Below are 25,989 nucleotides of genomic sequence, written 5' to 3'. Positions count from 1 at the left end.
TCACCTCTGTTCTGTGACAGCGTGGGGCTGGAGCTTTCCAGCGCAGCGGTGGAGGCAGCAGCCAGGCCTGGGTTGGCTTTGGGCAGCTGCCAGGCGGTGGGAGCCTCCGGCGCGCAAGCAGGAAAGAGAAAACGGCGGCGAGCGGAGCGGGCTGTGCTGCAGAACCTCTCGCTTCATTTCCCTGCGAAGCAAAACACTGGGGGAAGTGCGTGTGCAGGGGGGGGGGGTGGCAGAGGGGGTCCCCCCGAGTAGCTTTTCTCTTCCAAAGCGGCTCGTTGCTTTGCAGGACGAGCCATGCTCCACCCGCCCGGCAGCCCCCTGGAAGGCAAAGGTGGCGCGGAGGGGCTGGGACAGAGCCCCCCGCCGGCGGGGCAGCCTGGGGAAACATTTCCCCGTGAGCTTCTGGCTTCTGGGGAGAAAAGGGGTTTTCCCCGTCATGTTTCCTCGTGGAGACTCGAGTGGGGGGTCCTGCGAGCTTGGCGGTGGAAGTGGCGTAAACAAGGAAATGCCATTTCTTGCTTTAACAAGAAGCCAAAGCTCCACGGGCCAGTGGCTCCTGCAGCTGGAAAATCCCCGGGAGGAAACGGCTTGTTCGGTTTCGCTGCTCTGCCGCCCCTCTTGTTGGGGGGTGGGGGGCGGCACACACGGGACAGTGGGGTGTTTTGGGGAGCAAGGGTTGCCCCAGCCCCTCTGCCTGCCCAGGGGTCCTGTGCTCCAGGGCGTGTCCCCCCCCCCCCCCGTGGGTTGGGGTCTCGGTGCTGGGGGGGAGGGCTGCTGTGCTACCGGCGGCTGCTGGGGGCGCAGGGTTGACCCCCCAAGGGGGGGCGTGTGCCAGGTGCTGCTCTCGCCCGACCCCCAAGCCGGGGGGGGACGGGACACCCCGAAGTGGGGGGGCGCCCCCGTGCGGGGGGGCGCGGCGCTGCCCCTTACATAAGCCCGTGACGCCAGGGGGCGGCCCGTGACGTCATGGGGGTGACGCGCCCCCGGAGGCGGCCGGTAGCGGCGGGAGGTGCCGGCCCGCCCCGCGCCGCCGGGCCGGGGCAGCGCCGCGCCGGGCATGGTGTGCGGGCGGCGGGGCTGCGCCGCCGGCCCCCCCGCGCCATGGAGCTGGAGAACATCGTGGCCAACACCGTCCTGCTGAAGGCCCGCGAAGGTACCGCGTCCCGCCGGCCCGGGCGGCATCCCGCTCCCCTCCGGGTCCCGCGCTGCATCCCGGCCCCCCGCCCCGCGCCCCCTCCCAGCGGGCACCCTCGGCTCGGGGCCCCCCCGCGGGCACCCCGGGCCCCTTCTGTCCGGGCCGGGTGGGCTCATCGCGGTTGGCATCGCCGAGCCCCCGGGAGGGACCGGCTGCCCCGGGGCCGTGGGACGCGTCCGTCGGTCGGTGCCCCCGGGGCGCGGGGCAGAGAGGGCACCGAGCCGTGCCGGAGCCGTTCCCCAGGCGCGGCCGTACTGGGACACCCGGGACACGGGACACCCGGGACACCCGGGACACGGGACACCCGTCCGCCCGTGCCAGCAGGACGTGCCTGGCGTGACGGGGCTTACACGAGCAAAACTTCGCCGGTGCCAGGACAGCTCGGCGCAGGCCTGGGCAAAACGGGCGCTGCCAGGAAAACCACGGCCTCACCGGTGCCGGAGCTGCCGCCCCGGTGTGAGCCCTGCGGGAGCTGGGACGAGGCCTGGGGGGCAAAAGGCTGCGAGCCCCCGCGCCCCGCCAGAGCAGGGCTTGGCGTGGGTCCTGGGCCAGCACAGGCGCCTTTGTTTGCTTTGGGTTTCCTTTGGGAAGCCGGCGCCCTCGTCGCAAAACCATTGTGACCAAAAAGCCACCGGCCCCAAAAGCCACCAGCCACCGGTGCTGGCCCAGCCCTGCAGGGGACGGGGCGGCTAGGAGGGGATCCCATTTTATTTTTTTTTAAATCCCCGTTTTCTAAAGGTTTCTTACCCCCATCACGGTCGCTTCCAGCAGCGTTGGAGATGCCGCGGGGATGACCCGTGTGCAGGGGCCGGAGAGGTCTGGCGTTGGGAGGCTGGAGCAGCCGGCCAGGCGTTCACACGATGCTCCCTGCTCAGGGCTGGACCCTGCTCCTGTCCCGTGGGATGCATGACGGCTGCCGCACGCTGCGCCGGAGCCTCGCCAGAGCCAGAAGGGGATCTTGGCCTCGACGGTACCAGGGGCTCTGCCACCACGGGTGCCAAATGGGTTAATGTCAGCGTGCGCCGGCTGCAAGAGGTGCCGGAAGCCGGGAAGCAGAGCAGGATGGAGGGCTGGGTCCTGGCTGGGCAGCTGCTTCCCTCCCTGGTGGCATGGACAGGACAGGAGCCGCCTCAGCAGAAGGCTGAGACCCTGCCGGCCATGGCCAGGGGACCCACACGTGTGGGTGTCACGGGCCAGCCTCGTGTGAAAGGCGCAAGGGGTTCGGCAAGGTCCAGCCCTGGCACCCTGGAGCAGCCACCGCCACCTGTTAATTGCATTTGGCCAAATTCTGCCATCCTCAGGGTGTGCTGGGGGGGCTTGGCTGGGGCAGCAGCCCCACACCCCTGGTGCTTTTGGGGGTGCTGGCAGCATCAGTCCGGTACCACGTGCAGCATCAGACCCTGAACGTGGCGTGGGTAGATGCCAGCACTGGGCTAGGCTGCGTGTTGGGGGTCTCTGGTTTGAGGGGCTCCTTGAGCTGCTGCCACCCGCTGTTGCCCTCAAAAGGGCCTTGCTCTGCTGCAGGGCCCCTCATGGCCCTTCCTGCTGCGCACCTGGGGGCTTTGCCCCCTGAAAGGTGGTCGGGGGGGCTGTTCCCTCTACCCAGCCCCACGAGGGCTGAAGGGGTCTGTGGCCGGCCACCCTGGGCTCTGTGCCCAGCTCAGCTGGGGCCGCTGGAGCCTTCGAGGGAGCGCTGATGTCCCGGAGGGCTCGGGGAGCCAGCAGGGCTTGGCCGCCTGCGGAAGTGCCTGGGGTAAAAACCCAGGAGCGTGTGGGCACGGAAGAGATAAGGGGCGGTGAGTAAGGCTTTATGGCCTGTCGGGGCGGAGGCAGGTGGCTCTGCACCTCACTGGGCATCAGCACCGTCTCGCCGCATGCTACCCGCTGCGGGGGACACGCTCCTGCCCGCTGCGGGGCTTTTGCTGCCAGGAGCTGCGTTGGTGTAACGCGCCTCCCCGTTTGGTATGTGGGCTCCTTTCTGCTGAGAAACGGCTTTATTTTGCTTTCTGCAGCTTTCCTGGTTGCCGTGGTCGGCTTGGCAGCATCCTCGTGGGGTTTTCCCGGCATGGTTCACTTGGGGGGAGCAGGGCTGAGGCGAGTGCCCTCTTCTCGTGTTATCTTCCCTTGGGCATCCCGCTGCCTGGCCTCATCTGCGCAGGCAGGGAGCAGGCAGCAGCGGGATGCCCAGCACGGCTGCTCCCCACGTGTCCTCTTTCTTGGCTGCCCTGACCTGGCAGAGGATGCTGTGGGAGAGGGGCTGGCCACTTCTGGGGTGTCCCCATTGGTGCTCTGCTGCCCAGCACCAAGGGGTCCGTGCTGGCGGTGGGTGGCTGTGCCCGGGCCCCCTGCCCTGCCCACAGCCCTGTGCCGGGCCAGGAAGGGCTGCCAGCCCTTTGTGCAGCGCTGCTGGGATGCGGCTGCACCCTGGGGAGCAGAGGCGAGGGCAGGGTCGCTTCCACAGGGTCTGCAGGTGGGGGTGGTCCTGCCCCACAGTGGGCTGGGACCCCCCCCGGAGCAGCCGTGGGTGGCAGGAGCAGTCTGAGCGCTTGCTGAGGCTCCTGACTGCCCTGCGCCTTGCGCCAGCTTGGCACAAGCATTGTGTATCTTTTTTTTCCTCCTTTACTTTGAGGTCTTTGGGTCTCATGCAGGCTCTAGCTCGGTGTCCTGGTGGGACCCATGTCTCTGCTTCCCCCGCTGCAGTGACAGGCTGGGGTGGGAGAGGTAGTGGCGACTGGGGGCACTGGGGAGGGAGCGGGATGGGTTTTGCTTTGCTGGAACACGCTCCGGGCAGAGGAGCGGGTCCCACTCCGAGCCCTGAGGCCTCGGTGGTCTGGGGCAGCTCTGCCGCAGGTGGGGGTTGGTGCAGTCTCACCCAGAAATGCTCTGGGGACGGGCTGTGCGCTGGGGACACAGAGCTCGTCCCGGCTCCCCCCAGCTGTGCCGTGCCTGGCACGCTGCAGGCGAGACCAGAGCGGGGAAGGAGGATGCTGCGGCAGGAGCCTGTGTGGAAGCAAAACGCTTCTGACTCAGCCAGGGAAGATGTGTTGGGGTGCAGGTGACAAGCGTTGATTTATTTTTATTGTTGCAGCGGGCAAGTTGAAATTTGGAAGGAGCACCAGGCGGAGCAGGGTGCTGGGGGTGATACCTGCAGAGTCTGTGGAACAGGCAGGGAGGGAACTGTGTGGGCAGCGTGTCCCTGAGCCCGGCCACGAAGCCACAGCCTCGGAGCATCCCTGCGAGGTCGGGGCTGCCGGGGCCCTGTCCCGTGTCTGTCCCGTGTCGGATGGCTCCTGGGGCAGGTGCAGGGTCCTTGCCAGGGCATCACCCCTTTGCTCACCAACCGGGGGGCTCCAGCCTGGGCACCGTGGGGCGAGGGGAGCGGCTGCTCCTCTTCCTCGGGCAGCGAGTGCTCCAGACCCCGTGCCACCGGTGCCAGGGTGAGCGGGGTGCCCAGGGACCCGTGCCCGCTCGCCGCCACCCCTGTTCCTGCCGGAGGAAGCGAGCCGATGCGGGCAGGAAGCTCTGCCCGGCTGAAACGCCAGCCCCGCCGGAGCCCAGCACCGTGGCGTCCCACGGGCTCGTCTCGGCGTCACCGGGGCCGGCAGCGGGCGGTGCTGGCCGGCCACCAGCTCAGACCCGCGCTGATGTCGGGTCCCTGCAGGGATGACTTCACGCACCAAGCATCCGCCTGCAAGCCCGGGAGGAGCGGCTGCTGCGGTGGGGCCGTCCCCCTGCCCCCTCCTCACCCAGCGGGTCCCCGTCCTGCAAAGGCAGAGGCCGGGCTGCTGCGGCCCCACGGGCAGGATGAGCAGCTCTGGGGGGGATAAGGAAGCCAGATGTTTACTGGAGGGAGAGATGCGGGACCACGGCATTGTTTGGGGAGGAAGCATGCACGTTCTGGGTCCAGCCCTCTCTGGCACCTGGTGATGCTGAAGGGGATCCCGTTGCTGCCCTGGCATGAGGCTGGGAGCCATGAGCACGTGCAGATCCCCTCAACTCCTCAGGATGAGGGTCCCCTTGGGGGTCAGAGCCCTCTCCTGGGCTGAGGATGTGTTTTCCCGTGTTGCTTTAAAGCTGGCTAAAGCCCCAGTGCTGGCGGCATGCGGGTATGTCTGTGAGTGATGGGGTTTGGGGACCAGCAGTGGTGAGATGCGGGAGACCCCAAACTGAGTGGCTCTGCAGTGCTGGGCAGGGGCTCTGCTCCCTGTTGCCAGCCGGGCCGGGGCAGCGATGCCCACCCTGGCAGCACGACCGTCTCTCCCTCTCCCCCCCCCCCCCCGGCTGCAGGAGGTGGTGGCAAGCGGAAAGGCAGGAGCAAGAAGTGGAGGGAGATCCTCCGGTTCCCGCATGTCAGCCAGTGCGATGAGCTGCGGAAGGGCCTGGGTGAGCCGGGGAAGGCGTCGGGAGCTGGCGCGGGGGGCCCGACACGGCACCGGGTAGTGGCTGCGTGGGGGACATGGCAGGCGCAGGGCTGTGGCACGTGCTCGGTGCAGTGCGTGGCACGTCCCACCTTCCCTTGCAGAGCGGGACTACAGCAGCCTGTGCCAGAAGCAGCCCATCGGCCGGCTGCTCTTCCGGCAGTTCTGCGAGATGCGGCCGGAGCTCCTGCGCTGCATCCGCTTCCTGGACGCTGTGGTGAGGGTCCCCGCGGGATGCCACCGCGCCGGCTCTGCTGGGGGACGGTGACTTATGGAGGCGTTTTCCCAGGATGGGGCTAGTTGGGGTTTTGGCCACTGCCACAGTCGGTTCGCAGTGTGGGCCCCAGGGTGGTGGCTGTGGAGTGGCACCCGGGGGGCTGCAGGGGAGGCAGAGACCCCCCATCCTGCCGTGCTGCGGGTTGCACTGGGGGAAGGGGACTCTCCATCCCAGCAAGCTCAGAATCCAGCGGCGCCTGCTGCGAGGTTCACCCTGGTGCCAGGTCTCAGATGTTGGCGAATGGGAAGAACAAACCTCATAAAACGATCCATGTTTCCCATTACCGCACGGTTTGTGTCAGCAGTGTGTGAGTGCCCTGCGCAGCAGGGTCAGCTTTCCAGGGGCTGGGGGCTTCGTGGGGAGCAGCCGGGGCCTCTGGGGTGCACAAAGACCCGGCAGCCACGGGGGCTGCTGATGGGGAGCATGTGCCTATGAAGTGGCCCCTGCTTGTGCCGGCTGCCAGAGCTCTTGCGGGACATTTTTCCTCTCTTTGAATAACAAGAGCTGCTGGGGCTGTGGTGGGCCTGAGGGTGGCAGCCCACTCCCCTGTTGCAGGGAGCAGGGTGGGACCCCCCCGGGGCTGCCTGCACCACCACAAGCCCCGCAGCAGGCAGCTGCCCATGGCACGGGGGTGCAGGCAGCTCCCTGGCCCCACAGCCAGGCAGACGTGCCTCGTCCGGGGGAGCAGGGGGCTTGGCGGGGGGCACAGGGCAGAGCCATGCCCTGTGCCACTGGCTGCAGCACCCTCCTCTCCCCGGGCATCCCAGGCGGACTACGAGCTCTCCCCGGATGAGAAGCGGAAGGAGATGGGGGAGGAGATCATCTGCCAGTTCCTCAAGCAGGAGGTGAGTCTGGGGGGCTTTCCCCCCCCAGGGCAGGATGGGGTGAGGGTGGGATGGGAGCAGCAGGAGGGGTCCCTTGCTGGCCACAAAGCCATGTCCCTGCTCTCCGGGCATCCCAGAAGGTCCCATTGCCCAACTGGGATGATGGGTGGGATGCGGGAGCGATGCACCCAGGGGGTGAGTGTGCAGCCGTCTGCTCCCCCCGGCAGTCCCCAGATTTCCTGCCCGAGGTTGGCCAGCCCCACGCCAGCCAGTGCCTGCAGGACCTGCAGAAGAGCCCCTACAAGGACCTCTTCAGCGGCTGCCTGCGGTGAGTGCCTGCCCGGGGACGGGGACGGGCGTGCGGGGGGGCTGCAGGTGACGCCAGCCGCCCCCTCTGCCCCTGCAGCACCCTGCACGAGCACCTGAGCGGGGACCCCTTCACCGACTACTGTGACAGCATGTATTTTGACCGGTTCCTGCAGTGGAAGTACCTGGAGAGGTGAGTGAGGAGTCTGGGGGGTCTTAGGGTGGGGGGGTCTGGGGGGCGGCGGGGCTGATGTGCCTAGGGCTGTGCGTTTCAGGCAGTCGGTCACCAAGGACACATTTCGGCAGTACCGGATCCTGGGCAAGGGCGGTTTTGGAGAGGTGCGGCCACAAAGGGAGGGGGGATGGGGTGGGCTGGTGGGGGCTCACCCCGCCGCTGTCCATGTGTGCCCCCCCCCAGGTGTGTGCCTGCCAGGTGCGGGCCACGGGGAAGATGTACGCCTGCAAAAAGTTGGAGAAGAAGCGGATCAAGAAGCGGAAAGGGGAGGCGATGGCCCTGAACGAGAAGCAGATCCTGGAGAAGGTCAACAGCCGGTTCGTGGTGCGTTGTGCTCTCTGGAGGGGCCGGGGGGCCGGGGGGGCCAGTGCCGATGCTGATGGCCGGGGTGGGCGCACAGGTGAGCCTGGCCTATGCCTACGAGACGAAGGACGCGCTCTGCCTGGTGCTGACCATCATGAATGGCGGCGACCTCAAGTTCCACATCTACAACATGGGCAACCCTGGCTTCGAGGACGAGCGTGTGGTCTTCTACGCAGCGGAGATCTGCTGTGGGCTCCAGCACCTGCACCAGGAGGGCATCGTGTACCGGTGAGCGTGGTGCGGGCACAGGGCTGGCGGGGCGGGACTGCTCTGTGCTGAGCCATCCCTCTGTCCCTGCAGGGACCTGAAGCCGGAGAACATCCTGCTGGATGATGATGGTGAGGAGGGAGGTGCTGGGCTGGGCTCTGCACATGCTCTTGGCTCTGGGGTTGGGTGTCTGTGTGCCTCCTGGGGGTTCTCTGGCTGTGTTTTGGGGAGGATGTGCAGGGATGTGGGGTGGCTGTTCCCTGGGATGCTGGGCGAGGGCACCATCCTTGGGATGAACCGCTTCCCTGCCCAGGCCACATCCGGATCTCCGACCTGGGGCTGGCCATCAAGATCCCTGAGGGCGAGACCATCCGCGGCCGCGTGGGCACTGTCGGCTACATGGGTGAGCGTGGGGGCTGCGCCGGCCGGGCTGGCCTGGGGGTCCCTGTGCCACGGTGTGCCCAGCCGCTGATGGCTCTGGGGCTGTGCCTCGCAGCCCCGGAGGTGATCAACAACGAGCGCTACACCTTCAGCCCCGACTGGTGGGGCCTGGGCTGCCTGGTGTACGAGATGATTGAGGGGCAGTCACCCTTCCGCGCCCGCAAGGAGCGGGTGAAGCGCGAGGAGGTGGAGAAGCGGGTGCAGGAGGAGCAGGAGCTGTACTCGGACAAGTTCAGTGAGGATGCCCGGGCCGTCTGCAAGATGGTGAGCTGGAGACCCTGGGACCTGCCGGTACCCTCGAGGGGTGGGGCTGGCTCCGTGGCCCCCACCGTGACCACCCGTCCCCCTCCCCAGCTCCTGGCCAAGGACCCCAAGCAGCGGCTGGGCTGCGGAGCTGACGGGGCGGCCGAGGTGAAGCGGCATCCCTTCTTCAGGACCATCAACTTCAAGCGCCTGGAGGCCGGCATCACGATACCCTCCTTTGTGCCAGACGTAAGGGGCTGGGCCGGGGGGGACCCCGGGGGGGGGGGTGAGCCCCGCTCCCCCCACTGACAGCTCCGTGCCCCCCGCAGCCCCGGGCGGTTTATTGCAAGGACGTGCTGGACATCGAGCAGTTCTCAACGGTGAAAGGCGTCAACTTGGACCAAACCGACAACGATTTCTACACCAAGTTCGCCACCGGCAGCGTCTCCATCCCCTGGCAGAACGAGGTACCAGGGCTGTGGGGCACTGGGGGGTCCTGCCATGCTGTGGTGCTGCTGGGGCGGCCTGTGCCTGCCCTCCGAGTGACCTGTCCCCCCCCCAGATGATTGAGACTGAGTGCTTCAAGGACCTCAACGTGTTTGGACCCAGCGGGACCCGCTCCCCTGACCTGGACTGGACGCAGCTGCCCGAGCCCCCCAAGCGCAGCCTTCTGCAGCGGCTCTTCCGACGCCACGTAAGAGATGGGGTAATTGGGAGGGGATGGACACGGTTTGCCCTGGGGTCTCCTTGAGACCCCCCTGGCTCACTGCCCGCTGTCTGTCCCTCACAGCCAGCTGACTACACCATCGGCACCACCATCCAACCCCCCCACCCAGCCGCTGTGAACTCGCACACTCCTGCGGCCAACTCTGCCTGCCGAGCCTCGGCACTGTCCTGACCCCTCTCGCCATCCCGGGGGAGCCGCTGGGGCCGGGAAGCCCCCAGCCCGCTCCCCTCCCCTCTCTCAGGGTTATCTCGGACCAGCGCTGGGGCCAGGGTCTCCAGGGATGCTCGTGGAGGCGAGGCAGGATGCTGGCACAGGCTGGTGAGGGTGGGCAGGGGGTGATAGAGAGGCAATGGGGCAGAGTCTGCTTGACCCCAGCCCCCGGCCCCTTTCCCCCAGCCCCACTGCGCATCCAGCCTCTTCCTGGGGGGTGCCATGCCCAGCTGCCCCCCTGCCGCTGCCAGGGGAAGGGGCTCAGGCAGGGACCATTTGAGCCTGTTACCTTACTGCCAGCTCGATGCACAACCCTTGCGGGCACCGAGGGGCTGCGGGGCTGCCTGCGCTCTCCAGATAGAGACAAAGGCGGCCTTGGAGGGGGGTGTCACCCCCAGCTCCCCCTGGCTGTGCTGCAGCAGGAGGGACAGGGTCAGCCTGACAGACCCCCCGCCTCGGGGGAAGCACAGCCTGCCCCTCCTGCTCCATCCTGCACGGTGTGAAATGGACTCAGAGAAGGGGATTTTCTTGAGTGGGGGTGGGCGTGGGGGGGGCTCCCTCTGTCCTCAGGGGACAGCTCAGGGCAGCCTCGGGGTGCCCAAGCCTTGCCTGTGGGGTTGGGTGAGCAGGGGGCGGTGAGCACGCGTGGGTGCACGAGGGGCAGGCAGCGGGTGTGCAAGGGACAGTGCACGTGGGCGTGCAAAGGTCAGGCAGTGCGTATCGGGTAGGGCGTGCAAGGGACAGCACGTGTGGGTGTGCAATGTGCAGGCACCGTGCCTGGCGGTGCAAGGGACAGCATACGTGGGCGGGGGGTTCCCAGGGGTCCCGGTGAATCCCTGCCTCTGACACCTTTGGTTTACATTCAATCCGGTTTTGTACATTTGTAAACAATTGTAAATATTTGTACGTGGAGCGCCTGGATGTACATTTTTAAGCTAAAAGCTGCAAATACAGCCATGTGATTACTTTCCACGGGTGCGTGGGGGGCATGTTGAGGGGGTTGGGGACCCAGCGGGGGCTGCAGGGGCTTTCTCAGCCGTTTTACCTCCCCCAGCGTTTTCTCTCTCCTCTGGCCCCCACAGATGTGGGTGGGAGGGTGCTGGGTGCCTGTCCTGGAGCGGGGCCATGCCATCTTCCCAGGCATCCCCTTGCTGGCATGCAGGATGCGGCCACGTGCTCCCCGCACCCCCAGCACCGCCAGCTTGGCAGGACCTGGCTTGGCATGCCCAGACGAGGATCTGGGTAGGTCTAGGTGGGTCTGAGCTGTGGCTGGGGCCTCATCCTGCCGCAGGCAGGTGAGCGGTGCTAGAGCACACATGGGCTCAGCCAGGCAGCCCGGCTGCCTGATCTCAGCACATCTCCCTGATGGAGAGGTGCCTTCCCAGGGCCCGAGGTAGGTGCTGGGACCCCCGTCCCACCCCTGACACCCGCGGCACCACGCTGCTCCCCAGCACCGGTGCCACCCCTGGTGCCACCCCCGGTGCTGCGGGAGGGCTGCCGTCCCTTCCCCTTGCAGGCTCGGATGCTGCAGGCAGCTCGGTGGCACGGTGACAGCGTGGGACCCCTGAGAGATGACTGGAGGAGATGCCAAGGTCACACCAGGAGCTGTTGAGGGTCCTCGGGGTGTCCCAGTTAACCAGACCCTCTTGAGGGTCCTGGGGACCCTTTCGGCACAGCTTCCCGACAGGCTGGGGGTCTCAGTGTGCCGCTCCGGGGACTGGCTGCCCGGAGCACCTGCCTTGTGCACCACGGGGCAGCATCACTGTCCCCATGTCCCCAGCTGCGGGGCACAGAGGGGCTTGTGCCCCTCCGGCCCCCGCAGCCCCCAGCCGGAGGGGTGACTCTGCCTGGGCTGTTTTGGTTCTTCTCACAAACAACAGCGTGTCCTTGTGCCGAGGCCTTGCGCCCGGGAGCAGCTGCTCCCTCTGGGATAACAGCGGGCCCGGCTGGTCCGCAGCCGAGGGGTCTCCCTGCTGCCCCGGTGCCGCGTACCCCGGGCAGGGGGGCTGTGGGTGCCGGGGGGTGATGCACCGTGCCAGAGGGTCTCACCGCTCTCCCCAGGCACCGCAGCCCCGTCGGTGCTCGGCGTGTGTTCGGCACGAGCTCCACTGCGGGGTCAGGAGCTCCCGGCAGCGGCTCAGGGATTTCAAACCCTCCTGATTTTTCCTCCCGCTGTCCGCAGGCATGTGGGGACCAGGAGGATGAAGCCCAGCCCCCGCGGGGGATTGCTGCGGCAGGGACCTGGGAATCACGCCTGTGTGGGGACTTTCCCAGGAAGCATTCGGGAAAGGGATGGTGCAGCTTCTGGCTTCCTCCTGGTCCTACCAGCACCTTCACCTACATGCGCATCGCCAACACGAGTGCAAGGTGTCTTGTCTCGCACGTGACGGAGAGCAGCAGCCCCAGGGATGGAGAGGAGCTGTCCTGGGGAGCGGCAGGGCCGGAGCAGCGGGACCATTCCCAGGCGGCAGGTAGGACCCAAACCGTCTCTCGGGGGCTCAGTGAGGGGCTCCTCGGGGCCGGGGTGCTGGTGCAGGAGTGGCTGACCTCCCCCTTGGCCAAGTTGTTGCAACAGCGGGGAGGAAGGTCAGGTTCCCTGCAGGAGGGTGCAGGGGCTGACGTCAAAGGAAGCAGCTGGTGATTCATGGGTTCTTGGGAGCGCTGGTCTCTGGAGCTGTAACTCATCCCAGAAATGTCATTTCATCCTTGAGTGTTATCACTGCTCTGCCATTGCCCACCGCTCCCAGCTCCACAGCAGATAAACCAGCCTCTGGGGGAGGTACGGGGCTGCCCCTCGCTCCCAGCCCCGAGCTTAGTGGCTTAACACGTTTAATATTCAGCTTTGTGTAGGCTGAAAGAGCGGCTGCATCAGCATGGTGCTGGTGGGGTGAGGGAGGGCTCCAAAATGCTCTTGTCCATGCAGTGTGCACGAAGCATCCCCAGTGTTCCCGCTGCGCGTGGCCATCCCGGGTGCCCACCCACCCTGCACACGGTCACGGGTGCCAGTGGTGCTGGGAGGTCCCAGTCTGCAGGGTTTGGTTTGTGCACGGGGGCTCTAATGCAGCGAGGGCTCTGTGGTGGGTCTGGCCCCCAGGGCAAGGACAAACGGCCCCATTCTTGTGTCCGGCTCGGCTGAGCCTTGCTGCAGTTATTCTGGGATGGTTGTGCTGTGAGATGGTGTTGTGCATCGTTATCCGTCATTATCTGTTGTTTTCTGCCGTATCAGTTGTTACACGTTGGAATTAATCGTTATCTGTTGTTCTCCACGCCAGCTGATCCATGCAGGGGCAGCCGTGCTGTGGACCCCAGGTCCACATGCAGTGGGGTTTATCCCCAGCACAGGGGTCACCTGCAAAGCCCCGTCTGTGCCTCCGTCTCCTGCCCTCGCCTTGCTGCAGGAGCTCACTGCGGAGCGCAGATGGGGGCTGGCCAGGCTCCATCGTGCCAGCACCGCATACGAGCACACGTCTGCCCACGTGCGTGCATCTGCTCGCCGGATGCGACCCGTGGCCCCCGGCAGATGCACAAGGAGCCAGGTCTGGCCTTGGCCCCTGTGGCCCTGCCATAAGTGATGGCTCTTATCTCCCTGCTGACAAGCCAGCATCCTTCAGCTGGCGTACTTAAGGCTGAGTGCCCCGCGGGCCGGCCAGAGGAGTGCTCACCACAGAGACGCCCGCCCGCAGCACCCACAGCTCCATCCAGACCAGGGAGATGCTGCCCGCAACGTTCAAGCTCTGCGCCGCCATCTCCTACCGGCACCTGCGCAACATGACCGGTGAGGGGCTGGGGGCCAGGACGCGGGGCTGGGGGAAGCCCCTCTCCATGGGCTGCCTGCCCTGGGCAGTGCCGGCAGGGCGGGAGGAGGCTGGGGGCTCTGGGGGGCTCTCCCCACCCCATGCCATGTTGCTTTCTGGGTTTTGTGTTTTACTGTCTCCACGACCCTTTTTGTCACAAACCTATTGCTGGGGTCCAACAGGGATGGCTGCACGTGGAGGGTAGCAATCGGCGATGCCCCCACTGGCTGCGAGGGTGTTTATTGTCCTCCGTTTATACGGCCCGCCTGGGCACCTCACGATTGCTCCTCGGTATTTTTACAACTGTCGCTGGCTCCCCACATGCAGCGCAGGGCCTGGGTTTGTTTAGGACAGCTTGTGGCCCCGAGCAGCGCAATGGCAGTCAGCTGCTCTCGGTGCCTGCGGGGACTTCAGCGAAGGGGGGAAGCAGAGACTTTTTCGATGTTGTATTGTTTAAATCCGGAAGGGGGGGGAATAAGATAGCAAGCCCCCTGCAGCGCGGTGCTTGGTGCTGGCGAGTAACGCGCTTTCTGCTCTCAGGTCTGAGAAGACAAGCCACTGTTGCCATCAGCCAGGAGCTGAGCAAGCTGGCCTGCCGCAGCGCAGGACCCGGCCTGTGGATCAACCAGGTTCGCAGAAGCAGCACCTTGCTCAGTAAGTGCCCAGCAGGCGGGGGTCTGCCCCTTTCTGCCGGGTGGTGACCGGCACAGGACAGGGCTGGAGGGTGGCCGGAGGGAAACCTGCTTGTGGGCAGCCCATGCTTTTGCTAAACAAACGGCAAAGGCAGGCAAGCAGCCCGGAACTGAGTTTACTTCCCTGGCCCCTAGGCGCAGACAAGTGTATTTGATGTAGATAAAGCTTATCTGGCATTTGGATGTGTTAGCTGTGCAGTGTTCTTCCGCTCACTCCCGATTTTGTCTGATCCCGCGGCAGGCTCAAGGCTAGAGGAGAAGCCCTTCAGCGAGATGGAAATGTCTTACATCAAGCAAGGGGAGGAAGCCCTCCAGAAATCACTCAGCATCCTCAAGGACCAGGACGGCTGGAAGACTGAGACGGTGGTGGTAGGCGCTCTGCTTTGCAGCAGACTCCACCTGGTCCTCCTGTAAATATCTGCGATATTAATTCTGCCTTTCCCTCCCCAGGGTAACGGAGACAAAGTGCTGAGCAAGGTGCTCCCAGACGTGGGCAAGGTGTTCCGACTCGAGGTGGTGGTGGACCAGCCCCTGGACACGGTGTACAGTGAGCTGGTGGACAACATGGAGCAGATGGGGGACTGGAACCCCAGCGTCAAAGAAGTCAAGGTAGGGAGCGCGCGTCAGACGCGGCTCGGCCAGGGGCTCACGCACACGGGCTGCTCCAAGCGGCGCTGCAAGGGCCAGAGAATCGCTCTGCCCAAAACGGCAGGAGCACAGGGGTTTCTCCACCCGTTCTTTGGGAACGGAGAAGCCAGGCTTTATCTTGTCTGCATCCTGCTGCGGACGTAGGGCTTGTTCCACAGTAATCGCGTTGCTGCTGCAGCAGAAGCGAGCCTGTAGCAGCTTGTCTGCTATTTACTCTGTAGGAATCGCTCTTTACTGCCAGGGAGTGGGCCAGGTCTGATGCTCATTTGTACTGCGCCTGGAGGAGAAACAGCACAGCACCCCACCACACAGGGAAGAGCGTCTGGCTGTTCCACAGCTTGTCCAGACTAAAAGAAGCATTAAGAGAACTACCTTCTCTTTTCAGATATTGAAAACTAACATTCTGTATTCTGGAATTAAGCAGATATTTGCAGGTTTTCTCCTTGTAAACACCGAGTTTCTGTAAGAGCGTGTATTTGAACACACGGTAATCAAAGCTAGCTTTGAGCTGTGTTTACAGTGAATACTTGAAATTAATGTTTTAATTCTAAACTCTGCAGATTCTCCAGAAGATTGGAAAGGACACAGTGATCACCCACGAGAAGGCGGCTGCTACCCCCGGCAACATTGTCGGACCACGGGACTTTGTGAGCGTCCGGTGCTCTAAGAGACGTGGCTCTACCTGTGTCCTGGCTGGCATGTCCACCAAGTACGGAGCTATGCCAGAGCAGGAAGGATTTGTAAGGTAACCGCCTTTTGCCTTCACTTACAGGGTGTGCAATGGGAGCCAGGTTCACACTCCAGCTTCTAGCGCTGGCTCTGGGTAATAAGCTTTGTCTCAGCAGGAAGAACTGCTGAGGAAACCCTGAAAGTCAGACACTGCTGGCTTAACTGTGCGCTCCCGTCCTCTTACAGAGCTGAGAACGGCCCCACGTGTATGATCCTCCGCCCGCTGCCCGGCCGTCCTTCCCAAACCAAGCTAACGTGGCTGCTCAGCCTCGACCTGAAGGTGAGTTTTGTGGCGAGCATCTCAAAGCAGCAGCCGGCGCTGCTGCATGCGAGGCAAGTCGCACCGACGGGCTGTCCCTGCTCCTCCCCAGGGCTGGCTGCCAAAGACCATCATCAACCAGGTCCTGTCCCAGACGCAGGTCGACTTTGCCAACCACCTTCGGGAGCGCCTAGCCCAGACAGCGGCCGGGAGCTGCTGACCGCACCGGCTCGTGGTGCAGTGCTTGCTTCAGGGGCGAAGGAGTGACTCCGGTAATTACTAGAGGGTAATTACAGCCTGTGCTAATTAATCCAGGCCTTTAACAGTAGACACCACTAATTTAATACATAGTTTCAATAGATAAATAAAGCTTTGTTTATTGAAACTACTTGGACTTCAAATTTCTGGTCCAGCATTTGCTCCATTGAGCACATGCTGGTCCAGTCAGGCCCCTGCGACCTCCCTAACTAATTAGTTTCAATGAATAAACAAAGCTTTAATTAGCGGTGTCCACTATGATAGGCCTTGGCCAATTAGTGAATAGAGAGGTCCCAGACCACTGCCTGGGAAGGCAGGAAGACCAGCACAGGACCGACTTAACCCCAGATTTTACTGCCCTCCTTCCCCCAGAACACAAACAGCACTTACCTAAAACTTTTATTCCCTTCTCCTCCCCGTGCAGCAAGTCTAATTTATTTTTCCTGTACAGACACATAAAATGTCAAATTATTTATTCATTCAAAGCTCTGTATTGATGATTATTGGCAGGAGGCCCTGTCTAACTTGTCAGTGCAGCAAGCTGAAGGAGATCTTCAGCTCAAGAGCTCTCTAAAGTGTAGCTACTTTGGGTTTGTCTCACTCATAACAAGTTGCAAGACAAAAAAAAAAAAAAAAAAAAAAAAAAAGAAAAAGAGTTAAAGCTTTTATTTTTAAACTGGTTTCCAGTTTGCGGGGGGGGAAAAAAATACAGTTTGGACAAAAGCCCAAATTTCAGTCTTACATGCAGTAGTCTTGTTACAACACAATCCTTCTGGCTGGAAGCTGTTGTTTACAATTCACTGAACACAGCTTGGCAGAAGCATCAGTGTTGCTTCTGCAAGTGTACACACAGCGGGTAGGGCCAGCTACAGCCTGCTCTCACTGAACTGTTACAACCCAGGTACAGCACATGAGCAGTTAACACAATGCTTGCTTCTTCAGCTAGCTACACTGGAAAAGTTACCGAAGACTCCAAGAAATGCCCACAAATTGCACAATACATACTAGAACTGCATTCACTTAGACTCCAGCGTAGTGGTAGAGCGTGAGTCTTGAGCAGGTAACAAATATACACAGTGCCTGCTGTCCAGAGCTGCGTTGGCTTCAGCTTGTTTGCTCTGAGTGATGCATGTTCCTCTATAATAAAAACCATTTGACTGGATACCCACTGTGTTGCTTTTGTTAACGCTACGCCGCCTGCTTCCTTTATGGCTCCCAGGGTGGGCTTCGCCTCCCATCAACTTCTGTCTCTACGTGATACAGAACGTCTGCCAGCGTGTGTTCTACAACAGCACCCCAGCCCATGTCACTCATCTGCAAAGGGAATGAAAGACAGCTCCAGTCACAGAGTCCAGGCCCAGGACAGAGTGACTAGCCGTGTTGCACAGTAGCTTTCCAGTTCTGTCTCCCTCCTGAAAACATCGGGCGGGAGTGGTGGTGGAATTCCAAATGTGTCCTTAAACAAGAATTGAGGCCTCTTGTTGGTAGAAGAGGCTAACACAGGCAAACCCAAAACAATCTGTCAAGAACAAGGCAGCATCTACTATTCAGTTAAAATTTAGCCAAATTATCAGGCTATCTGTCCTCAAATATTTTTAAATACAATCCTTTTGGCTACACCAAGTACAAAGATTGAAGAGGACAGACACAGGCTTGGTATAAATTGACTCCCACCACCACAACAGAATCGCAGCCGCCTTCTGTTGCAACACTGTGAGCCTACCACAAAGCAGGGGGTAAAAAGCTTCAGTTATTACTTACCGGACGGTAAGTGATATCTCTGGGCGGATACTTGAAATATGGCCCAAAGTTTATAGAAACCTGTGGAAGACAAGTTTGGTATTAGATTAAAAAAACCCACACAACAGGAATGTTTTTTTTAGTCTTTAGTCCGCATCCCCTCTGACTGCTGAGCCTGCCTACGCCCCATGCAAGACCACAGGAACAAACATCCCTGGCATGGAAGGAGTGTGTTCATTCAGGAGTTTGATCAAGTTACGTCATACAAATGAACAGCATTGTTCCATACTCCCTTCACTAAAGTAATTCCCATCTCTCCTCTTCACTTGCTTGACACGTTCCCAGAGTGCTCACACAGCATTGCTACAACTGTGATGGACTTAGGAATTATCATTCAAAGATACGTCACTTACCGTGCAGCCTTTGTACAAAGAAATAGCAGGAAAATAAACTCCTTCAAAGATGTCTTTAAAGGCAATTCCTTGGCTGGCACCATTCTTGAAGAATATTATCTGAAAAGAAAAATGAAGAGGTTTTTTCCCCATTGATGCTAACTTTCATGACCTTACTTGTGAACTACAAACCAATCCTCAAGATGCAGTTTAACTTACAGTTAACTAACGACCAGCCTCCCTTTGTGCTCATTAAATGCAAGCAATTAATACATGCAATACACCGGTCTCAGCAGCTCTCTGCTCTTCCTAAAGTTCTTCATCCTCCACCTAACAAAGCTTCACCTACCTGGCTTCCAGGTGCTTGCTTTAAGCTCTTCTCTGCTTTGTCCACAAAGTCCTTCTCTTCAAAGTACAAGTAGCTTTTGAATTTGATCAGAGCCTGAAATATTAGAAAACAACCACTTCAGAAGTGAGCCAGAAAACCCCTTACCTCTAGTGACATAGTAAAGAAGGGCAGACGTACAGGAGTGTGCTCTGGGATACGCATGACTGTTGGATCAGAGTACCCATGAAGAGCAGAGTCACACATGTCAAATGTTTGAGAGAATCAGGAGGGGAAGAGAAGAGGGAAGGAGATGCAGGCACTCTCATTCAGCAGTCTTCCCCTGCAGAACTTCTGGGTGGGTCTGGGTATTTTGTTTTCTTGAGATCAATGCTTTGGACCTCTCCTCTACGAGCCAGTGGCACCCCGAGGCAGGAGGGAAAGGATGCACTCAAAGGGAGCAAAGGTGAGGCCAGAGCAACCCGTTTGCCACTTGTCCCCCTAGCCAACACTTAATCCGACAGCGAACTCCACACCTCACCTTATCCTTGTACGTATCAGGCAGTGATTTGGCAGTCTCAGTATCTTCTGGAAGACTGATGTAAAAGCCCAGTACATCACCCTGCCCGTAGCCAGATGAATAATGTTTCCCTATCGACTGGTGAAACTTTGTTCCCTTTTTGCTGCGCCAGGAGTAACTGAACTTGTCATATCCCAGAGGTGCCTGGAGGTTCCCTGCAGAAACCAACATTTCTCCATGAACACACAAGAGTGTAGCAGGAGCACGGCTGCGTGTCCCGCTTCAAGTGTCAGAACACTAATTACATTCAGTTAACAAATACAACTGCCATTAGTACAAATGCATCAACTCCAGCGTTAAGCGAGGCCAAGCACGCAAAGCACACAGGCTCCACCCGGACTGCAGTTCTGCACGGGTTAAACCGCCTGCAGCGCTTCCCCTTAAGAAAAGCAGCGTTGCAGCGGGCAAGCTCAACATTACTTACCCTCTGTAGGTCTGCATTACTGGGGAAAGAAACACAGGACCCGGCTGGAATCCCCTGCTAAGAAATACCCGGTAAAGTTATTTACCTAATGGCTGTGACCAGCCTAATCTGGCAGCTGTATCTGGAGGCATCTCATCCATGGATATTTCGAAGTACCAGGCTCCTTTCCGCACTCCATGCGAGGCTCGCACCATCGAGTAGCCCTTCTCACCGATGACAGTCAGTCTGTCATCGGAAATCTTTAACTGAGGAGCTGCCGTAGATGAAAGAAGGTGATATGAGCAGTTCATTTGCAATTTCTAACGTGCACCGATGTCAGAAGGCAAGTGAACACACAGAAGCGGATTTAACACTTGCACCTCTTAAAGCAATTACATCTGAAACGTCAGTAACCAGTAACATGAGGTTAAAGAGGATGGCCCCTCGTAAGAAGAGCCGGCTAATACAACTTGCATACGATTAGCAAGCTTTGTACCTCGGTCGTGCAGTGCCAGGAGGACTCGTTCATACAGGCAGGCTCTGTAGAGGTCCCCAGGAATAGGCTTTCCTGCCCAACAGTCTAACTCCAATTTTTCCGGGTCAGGTGCGTGGGGGTCAGGCTCAGCCAAGATGTAACGATATCCATCTTTATTAAAGGGGTGTTCCAAAGGATAACCGTGGGGTGGTAGGCGCTGAGCGGAAAACAACGGGTCACTGCAAAACACAAAAACTACAGGCTGGCATCTCACGGTGGCTACTGCTCAGTCACAAGTCAACCCAGGGCAGCCTCTCGCAGAGCTGTACCTGCGGCGCCCGTGGCCCGCACACCACTTTACTTCCAAGCGTATGCTCATTTCATAGACAAAATTTCAAGTTTCAGTTTCAAAATCTCCGTTTCAAATAATTTCTAGCACGTGACCTATCCATAACATCACAGGGTTATGGCATGATTCCCCTCAAATCTACCAAGGTCAGAGACAGGCAGAAGTCAGCTTAAAGGCATCAAAAGTAGAGCTGTCCCTCTGACCAGCGTACACCGCCTCGCTGCAGGTGCTCACCACTGCCACTGAATCATCTTTCCTCTTACCTTCTGGTTTTCTTGGCCGTTCCTGTGGTCCCTCCGTCCTGCTGCTTGCGCTTCGCTCCCCGTCCCTTCCCACTGCCTCCTGCAGCCATTCCCCCTTAACACAGAGACCACGACATATTAAGCGGCTGATGATCAGAGAGAGCCCGTGTGCATGGAATCTCCACAAACAGAAAGGGGCAGAAGCAGCCAAATTAAAACCACGAGCTCAAGTACCTTCTCCCACAGTTGTATGTGAAACAGACTCTATTGAAAATGAGCACAGCAAAATCTAGAACTTGTAGACATTGCAGAAGTTGACTACAAGGTACATAAGTTTCGAGTGGAAGCTAAGTGAGATTTATCCACCAAATGAGCTCAACTCAAGCTTTTTAAGGTGAGGGCTAAGAATCCTTGCTGTTTGTAGATCTTTTGATCCACTTCAAAACCATTACTATTTGCTTTCATGGAGATTCCAGTCACAGTTCAAATTTATTTCTGCAAAAGTAGCAGAAAACCCAACCTACAGCACACACTATCTGATTTTAAGCAAAGTCATCACATCCCAGTGACACTATGCTGAAGAAACACGCTGACGCCCATAAGCAATAGCACTTAACGTTAAATTTCCATCTATAAAATAAAATATATCCAAGTTGAGTCAAAATGTAAAGCAATAGAGGTGTTTCTCTTCAGTATTACCAAAATCAGTACTATGATTGAACAGTGTATCATTTTAAATTACAGCACCCAATTTCTGCTCACAAGTAAAAGTGCGGTACAGAAAAGCTACATATCAAATTTAATCAAACTAGTATCGGTGTAACATTTTAATACGTTAAATTGTATATGCGTTTTATCATTAGTCTAGTTCAGAATAGATCACTCTTGATTTACAAGGAAAACTATAGAACTTTTTATGTACTGTAGATAAACACCTTTATGGACTGCGTACTGTGTTGTAATTAAAAATACAGTCAGCTTGTAAATTATCAGCATTCCCTTTATGGTGTAAGGGATTCAAACCACTGAAGGAATACCATATTCTGCACAAACGTGACATGATCTCAGCTGCACTCGCTAGTTTTAGTGCGGATAAAACCTTGAGGCTCTCCAGTTTGTCATCACCTGCTCGCCTGAACAATCAGAATTTCCTATCAGCTCACAGACTCAGACCACCTCTTCAGGCATGAATATTTAACACGTAGTATCAGGTCAAATCATACAAAGTTAAAATAAACGTAAGTGGAAAATAAAACTTTAAACCAGTCAAGTGGGGCAGAATATGATAATGAAAAGCTTCTAACTGCTACAGATTAAAAAGTGAAATTGTTGTTTTCTATTAAAGTATTATTGCAATCACATCAGGGCACGCTTTTGATTTTTAATTGACTTTAGCTTCTAAGGTAATTGAGCAAAAAAGCTTTGCAAACAATAATACTTAAGTTTTAGAAGCTGAAAGGTAAATATTCACCTCCCAAAGAGGCTCCACCTGTAAGGACAGAAGTCGCACCACATATTTGTCAGATCTTCCAGAAATTAAATAAATAAATAATAAAAAAAAACAGTGCATGAAATGGAGACAACACAGCCTTAGCCATCTATAACCCTGCTTCAAAAAGCCCAAGATACCTCCTGCTAGGCTCTATCTGAGGGTGTTTAATATAGAATGCTGTAGCCTTGCGCACAAAGAAATCTCATCAACGGCTAACATTACCGCAGTAAGATTACTCTAGGTAGTCTGAGCAAGATAGCCAAAGTTGTTAGCACAGCTGCTATCATTCCGCAAAAAGGAACAGCAAAATGCAAGCAGTGATTATAAGGAATATATACTTTCCACAACTACTTGCGTATCTCAAGAGTGAGGGAAATGGGAAATCTGAATAATACAAGCAGGCAAATTAAAACCATCATGAAACAAAACAGACAGCTCAGCTTTCCTGCAAGCATCTTTACTTAGCTGGCTGCCACAAAGAAAAGTTGAACCTTCACAAGAATGTAAAATTAATCTATCCCTATAGAAAGGCACAGGGAGGCTGGCTGAACATGTTTGAACATAACCATAACCTCAGTTCACACAACAGGTTTAACTGCAGCACGTCAACTAACATAACTGCACAGACATCCAGCAACAGGACTGGGAAAACACAGCTTAGTCCCAGATATCCAAAGGCCACCTGATTAAAGAACTTGCCATTTAAGCTTCCGCTTGTGGATACAGCATTGTTCTGTTTCTGGTTATCATATGCAGGACCAATATTGGCAAGATCCTGAAAGACATTTAAAGCAAAACAACAACAACAAAAAGCGTGATGTATAGACTCAGTCAAGCTTACCACGCAAAGCCTGAACACAACAATTCCAGGTGCTGGAGTACTCCAACACATTGCCTGGCACAACACAGGCTCACAGCATGGCTTGGCTGAGTTTTGCCTGCTTGACTGAGGATAAGCGACCAGCAAAGAGAAAGAGAACTCCCACACCTCCCTCCCAACTCCCCAGAGCACAGCCTCCTTCCAGCTCTAGTTACGTACCTGGTCTAGAAGCCCGAACTTGGGGTAATCTTCTTCTGGGTCTTTACTCCCCGGGTCCGGATGCTCTTTCACCAAGAACACATCTCTTTCTTTACACTAAGACAGAGGAGTTTAAGTTACACAGGGTAAGATCCTATCACGATCATGAACAAGTGTTTAAATCACAGTATTTACTGTTAATACATAGCATGTGTATCAACCACATTAGCAGCATGAGAATCTTCACCATTTAGCTCCAAGTCCAGACCTCAGCAAACACAAACATCAGACGACTACATCATCCACTGAAAATCCTCCAAGAATTTAACTCAAAATACCTACCATAGTTTTGACAATATTATTAGGCCAAGTCATTTTCCCAGGTCTCTGTCGTGTTGTCATACACTCCCAGTACTTATCAATAAACGGGATAATATCCTGTAAAAAAAAAAATAAAATAAAACTGAGTCTTAACAGTCTGGGTCTGAAAGCCTCACTAATAGTATTTATTTGTTTGAACTTGCTCTTCACTGAAATCATAGCTTACTTAAATCTGTGATGATTTTTATACCAGCCATACCTTATCTTTTGAGAACATAGTTTTCGGGTGCTCATCTTGTGTCCTCGACTGCCACGTTAAGTTGGCCAGAGCACTAAGGCACATTTCCTTGAGATCTCAAAAATAAAAATACACCAGAACTAGAATTATGCTCCACAGGGAAGATCGAACATACACCGCGTACAGCAATTGCTAACCACACAGCATCCGCGCTACCTTGAATAAAAGCAAAACCCTCACAAGTTCTGCCCTAACTCAGCAGCCCTCACAAAACAAGAGGATTTTCACCATAACAGTTAGCAGCAAAACATTTTTAGAAAAAGCCACACATGCTTGTGGCCAGTAAGGGATTTTCTGGTCTATTGTGAAAAATGAAAAGCAGAACTCTTCCACCGCCTTTAGATAAAACGAAACCTCTAGGATTATCCTGCATAAATTTCCAGTAAATGTGCTTTTTTACACTTACTTGCTTGTTTTCTTAAGAAATATGTGTTCCCACTGTGGTGGCAAACGTTACAATGGAAACTGTAGTTGGTCATGAAAGGCAGGCATGATCTGGAAAAGAGCACGTTGATTTGTAAGTTCTGGTGTGCACTTTGCTTACCACATCAGCTTAACAAATTAATGATTCCAGGTTAACAAATGAATTATTCTCTCCCCCTCCCCAGAAACATATTACAGGTTCAATGACATTTTCATCAAATTATGTTTGTCATGGGCATCAAGAAAAGACTCTTGAGAAAAACGTAAGCAAGCCAAGCCCAGTGTCATCTTCTTGTTTTAGAGAAGTCCTGAAATTCATTCAGCAACACAAGAGACAACATCCAGAAGCTCTGGACAAGGGGCTCCACCCGAGTCAGTTAATTTTCCTCAGAAGTCTAGAGTACTTTAGGAACAAAATCCAACCACAAAAAGCATCTGGTTCCAGAAAGCAAGCTGAATTTACTTCTCGCTTACAGAAACATTTTATTTTTTGTTCACGCCAATGGAAAATGCACGCTGAAGCCCCCTCTGCTTTTCAAGTAACATTTACAGGCCCCTAAGGCACCAGGTGGCTTAGTCCAAGGGTGGCTCTGACAGCCCTGAGGTCTGCACAAAGATATTTTTTTTTAAAAGCTGAAATGTACAAACATAAACACTCCCTGCTGTGGGGTAAAGCTTTTGTTATTCACATAACAAGCTGCTCTCCAAGCATCCAAGGACCCAGACGGGCTCCTGGTCCTTGGGAATTTACACTCGATATACTTCCACTGCTACTGACCGCGAAGTTTTGTGCCCAGCGTTAAGCAGAGCTTACGTACGTGGTATCAATGCCAAACGTGTCCGCTGTGAACCATTTGGTACAAATTCCACACTGCAGCTCTATCTCGCCAAGCTGCCGCCCGTTCTCTTCGTCCACCGAGCCCGCCTGCGTGTCCAAGGCTTCCGCGGTGTCCCCAGCAGCTTCCTACAACCAGAGCAGATCAGCAGACTTGGACTGGCTTAAAGACTGACTGAATCAGACAGGGAAGAGGTTTTATGCAGTAACCTGTCAAGACAGGAGAATTCAGAGAGGGTCACTTTTTTCTTCCCTTAATACACAGCCACGCTGTGAGCGAGCTGGGACTATTCCGTGCTTTCAGTTAGAACTAATCGGATGAGGGAGGATTTAACTTCCAAAATCATCCTTTAAAGGGCTGGGCAGAAAGTCCTTCTCGTCTGAACCGCGGGAACACGCTCAGACTGTGGTTTTTCGGGTGACCTCGCCTTCTGCGTCTTCGCCTTAGCCCTGGCTTTGTATCCTCGGAAAGCTGAGGGCGCTTCTTGATGCCAAGGCGTCGGGTGTCGCCAGACACGGATTCGTTAAACACAAACGTTTTGTTTTCTGGCGAAGAGCTGCACGCCCGCTCTGCACCGCGCGCCCCGGGCCTTCGCCTCCCCCCGCGCCGCCCGGGTGGGCGCCGGACCCGGACCGCGACCCGGACCCGACCCGTCCGGGACACGCGCTGGCGGGGCGGGAGGGGGCGAGCAGCCCCCGGGGCAGGTGGCCCAGGGCCACCTCAGCCCCCGGCCCGCGCCGCGGGGACAGCCGGCGCCCGCGCCCCCCCCCCGCACCTACCAACCTACCAGGGGGTCCTTGCCGTTGGCGGACTCGGTCTCCAGCGCGGCGGCGGCATCCCCCAGGCCGGCATCCCCCCTGCGGGAGCAGAAGCGGGTTCCCCAGGGCCCCGGCGCGGCCCAGGCCCGGGTCCTGACGGGGGGCGCGGCCCGGGCCCCCCCGGGGCACAGGGACCGCCCAGCCCCCCTCCCCCCCGGCGGGGCGCCCCAGGCCTCCCCGAGGGGCGCCCCGAAACCCTCCCCGGCCGCGGGGCGGGCCGCGCATACCCCGGCTCGGCGTCGGTCGCGCCCGGCTCGGGCGGGGCCGGGGGCTCGGCGGCGGGGGCCTCCGGCAGGGGCTCGGCACCCTCGGCCGCGGGAGCAGCGATCCCCGCCCCGGCGGCCGCCGGCGCTGCCGCCATTTCCACCCGCCGCCGCGCTCTCGCGCGCGGCCGCAGCTCTCGCGAGACTCCGCGCCTTAAAGGGGCGATGCCGCTGCGGGGTGGACCGCA

The 25,989-nt window shown here is 57.8% G+C and overlaps 4 protein-coding genes across 8 annotated transcripts; 3 read left to right on the top strand and 1 right to left on the bottom strand.

Moving 5' to 3' along the window:
* The first annotated feature begins 123 nt into the window (after positions 1-123).
* On the top strand, positions 124-10,418 carry LOC308055914 (G protein-coupled receptor kinase 5-like). 2 transcript variants are annotated; one of them, XM_080370537.1, is made up of 16 exons: positions 124-1,153; positions 5,483-5,578; positions 5,718-5,830; positions 6,658-6,735; positions 6,942-7,042; positions 7,121-7,213; positions 7,296-7,359; positions 7,439-7,579; positions 7,656-7,846; positions 7,919-7,956; positions 8,139-8,228; positions 8,322-8,530; positions 8,621-8,758; positions 8,839-8,976; positions 9,072-9,203; positions 9,300-10,418. In XM_080370537.1, the coding sequence occupies exons 1-16, from the start codon at positions 967-969 to the stop codon at positions 9,405-9,407; spliced, it is 1,917 nt and encodes a 638-aa protein (XP_080226663.1). In that variant the 5' UTR covers positions 124-966; the 3' UTR covers positions 9,408-10,418. The 2 variants fall into 2 exon arrangements, with proteins under 2 accessions (XP_080226663.1, XP_080226664.1); XM_080370538.1 differs by lacking the exons at positions 124-1,153; positions 5,483-5,578; positions 5,718-5,830; ... (1 more) ...; positions 6,942-7,042; positions 7,296-7,359 and having other exon boundaries at positions 7,082-7,213.
* LOC308055930 (uncharacterized protein) lies at positions 1,162-4,665 on the top strand. The gene is given in 7 exon segments (XM_080370569.1): positions 1,162-2,464; positions 2,466-2,514; positions 2,517-2,595; positions 2,597-2,763; positions 2,766-2,775; positions 2,777-2,813; positions 2,817-4,665. Coding segments are annotated over 7 exon segments (888 nt in total). The 5' UTR covers positions 1,162-2,101; the 3' UTR covers positions 3,000-4,665.
* A 141-nt stretch (positions 10,419-10,559) lies between the features above and the next one.
* On the top strand, positions 10,560-16,479 carry STAR (steroidogenic acute regulatory protein). 2 transcript variants are annotated; one of them, XM_080370571.1, is made up of 9 exons: positions 10,560-11,038; positions 11,629-11,917; positions 13,048-13,221; positions 13,781-13,894; positions 14,174-14,301; positions 14,383-14,541; positions 15,141-15,325; positions 15,496-15,589; positions 15,681-16,479. In XM_080370571.1, the coding sequence occupies exons 3-9, from the start codon at positions 13,158-13,160 to the stop codon at positions 15,786-15,788; spliced, it is 852 nt and encodes a 283-aa protein (XP_080226697.1). In that variant the 5' UTR covers positions 10,560-11,038; positions 11,629-11,917; positions 13,048-13,157; the 3' UTR covers positions 15,789-16,479. The 2 variants fall into 2 exon arrangements, with proteins under 2 accessions (XP_080226697.1, XP_080226696.1); XM_080370570.1 differs by having other exon boundaries at positions 12,719-13,221.
* On the bottom strand, positions 16,478-25,933 carry ASH2L (ASH2 like, histone lysine methyltransferase complex subunit). 3 transcript variants are annotated; one of them, XM_080370543.1, is made up of 17 exons: positions 25,766-25,933; positions 25,508-25,577; positions 24,703-24,848; positions 23,868-23,956; positions 23,423-23,517; positions 23,185-23,280; positions 22,864-22,959; positions 22,524-22,599; positions 21,804-21,821; positions 20,354-20,447; positions 19,763-19,980; positions 19,373-19,540; positions 18,825-19,018; positions 18,308-18,400; positions 17,980-18,078; positions 17,588-17,647; positions 16,478-17,140 (listed from the first exon to the last, which is right to left on the bottom strand). In XM_080370543.1, exons 1-17 carry the CDS (start codon positions 25,897-25,899, stop codon positions 17,033-17,035), a joined length of 1,854 nt encoding a protein of 617 aa, XP_080226669.1. In that variant the 5' UTR covers positions 25,900-25,933; the 3' UTR covers positions 16,478-17,032. The 3 variants fall into 3 exon arrangements, with proteins under 3 accessions (XP_080226669.1, XP_080226670.1, XP_080226671.1); XM_080370544.1 differs by lacking the exon at positions 21,804-21,821; XM_080370545.1 differs by lacking the exons at positions 25,508-25,577; positions 25,766-25,933 and adding an exon at positions 24,930-25,449.
* Positions 25,934-25,989: the final 56 nt, after the last annotated feature.

Source organism: Falco punctatus (genome assembly GCF_963210335.1).
Source record: "Falco punctatus genome assembly, chromosome: 20".
NCBI classification, from domain to species: domain Eukaryota; kingdom Metazoa; phylum Chordata; class Aves; order Falconiformes; family Falconidae; genus Falco; species Falco punctatus.
This window is presented reverse-complemented; position numbering and strand designations above follow the sequence as displayed.

What these genes read in the sequence shown, in the direction of transcription:
- LOC308055914 (XM_080370537.1), top strand. Translation starts at nt 967, where the DNA reads ATGGGGGTGACGCGCCCCCGGAGGCGGCCGGTAGCGGCGGGAGGTGCC. An exon ending in AGGTCAACAGCCGGTTCGTG is followed by an intron (nt 7,580 to 7,655) that starts GTGCGTTGTGCT and finishes GTGGGCGCACAG; the next exon opens with GTGAGCCTGGCCTATGCCTA. An exon ending in CCATCCCCTGGCAGAACGAG is followed by an intron (nt 8,977 to 9,071) that starts GTACCAGGGCTG and finishes TCCCCCCCCCAG; the next exon opens with ATGATTGAGACTGAGTGCTT.
- STAR (XM_080370571.1), top strand. Translation starts at nt 13,158, where the DNA reads ATGCTGCCCGCAACGTTCAAGCTCTGCGCCGCCATCTCCTACCGGCAC. An exon ending in GCACCTGCGCAACATGACCG is followed by an intron (nt 13,222 to 13,780) that starts GTGAGGGGCTGG and finishes TTCTGCTCTCAG; the next exon opens with GTCTGAGAAGACAAGCCACT. An exon ending in CAGAAGCAGCACCTTGCTCA is followed by an intron (nt 13,895 to 14,173) that starts GTAAGTGCCCAG and finishes ATCCCGCGGCAG; the next exon opens with GCTCAAGGCTAGAGGAGAAG.
- ASH2L (XM_080370543.1), bottom strand. Translation starts at nt 25,899, where the DNA reads ATGGCGGCAGCGCCGGCGGCCGCCGGGGCGGGGATCGCTGCTCCCGCG. An exon ending in CTATGTTCTCAAAAGATAAG is followed by an intron (nt 23,281 to 23,422) that starts GTATGGCTGGTA and finishes TTTTTTTTACAG; the next exon opens with GATATTATCCCGTTTATTGA. An exon ending in CTGATACGTACAAGGATAAG is followed by an intron (nt 18,401 to 18,824) that starts GTGAGGTGTGGA and finishes CTAATATTTCAG; the next exon opens with GCTCTGATCAAATTCAAAAG.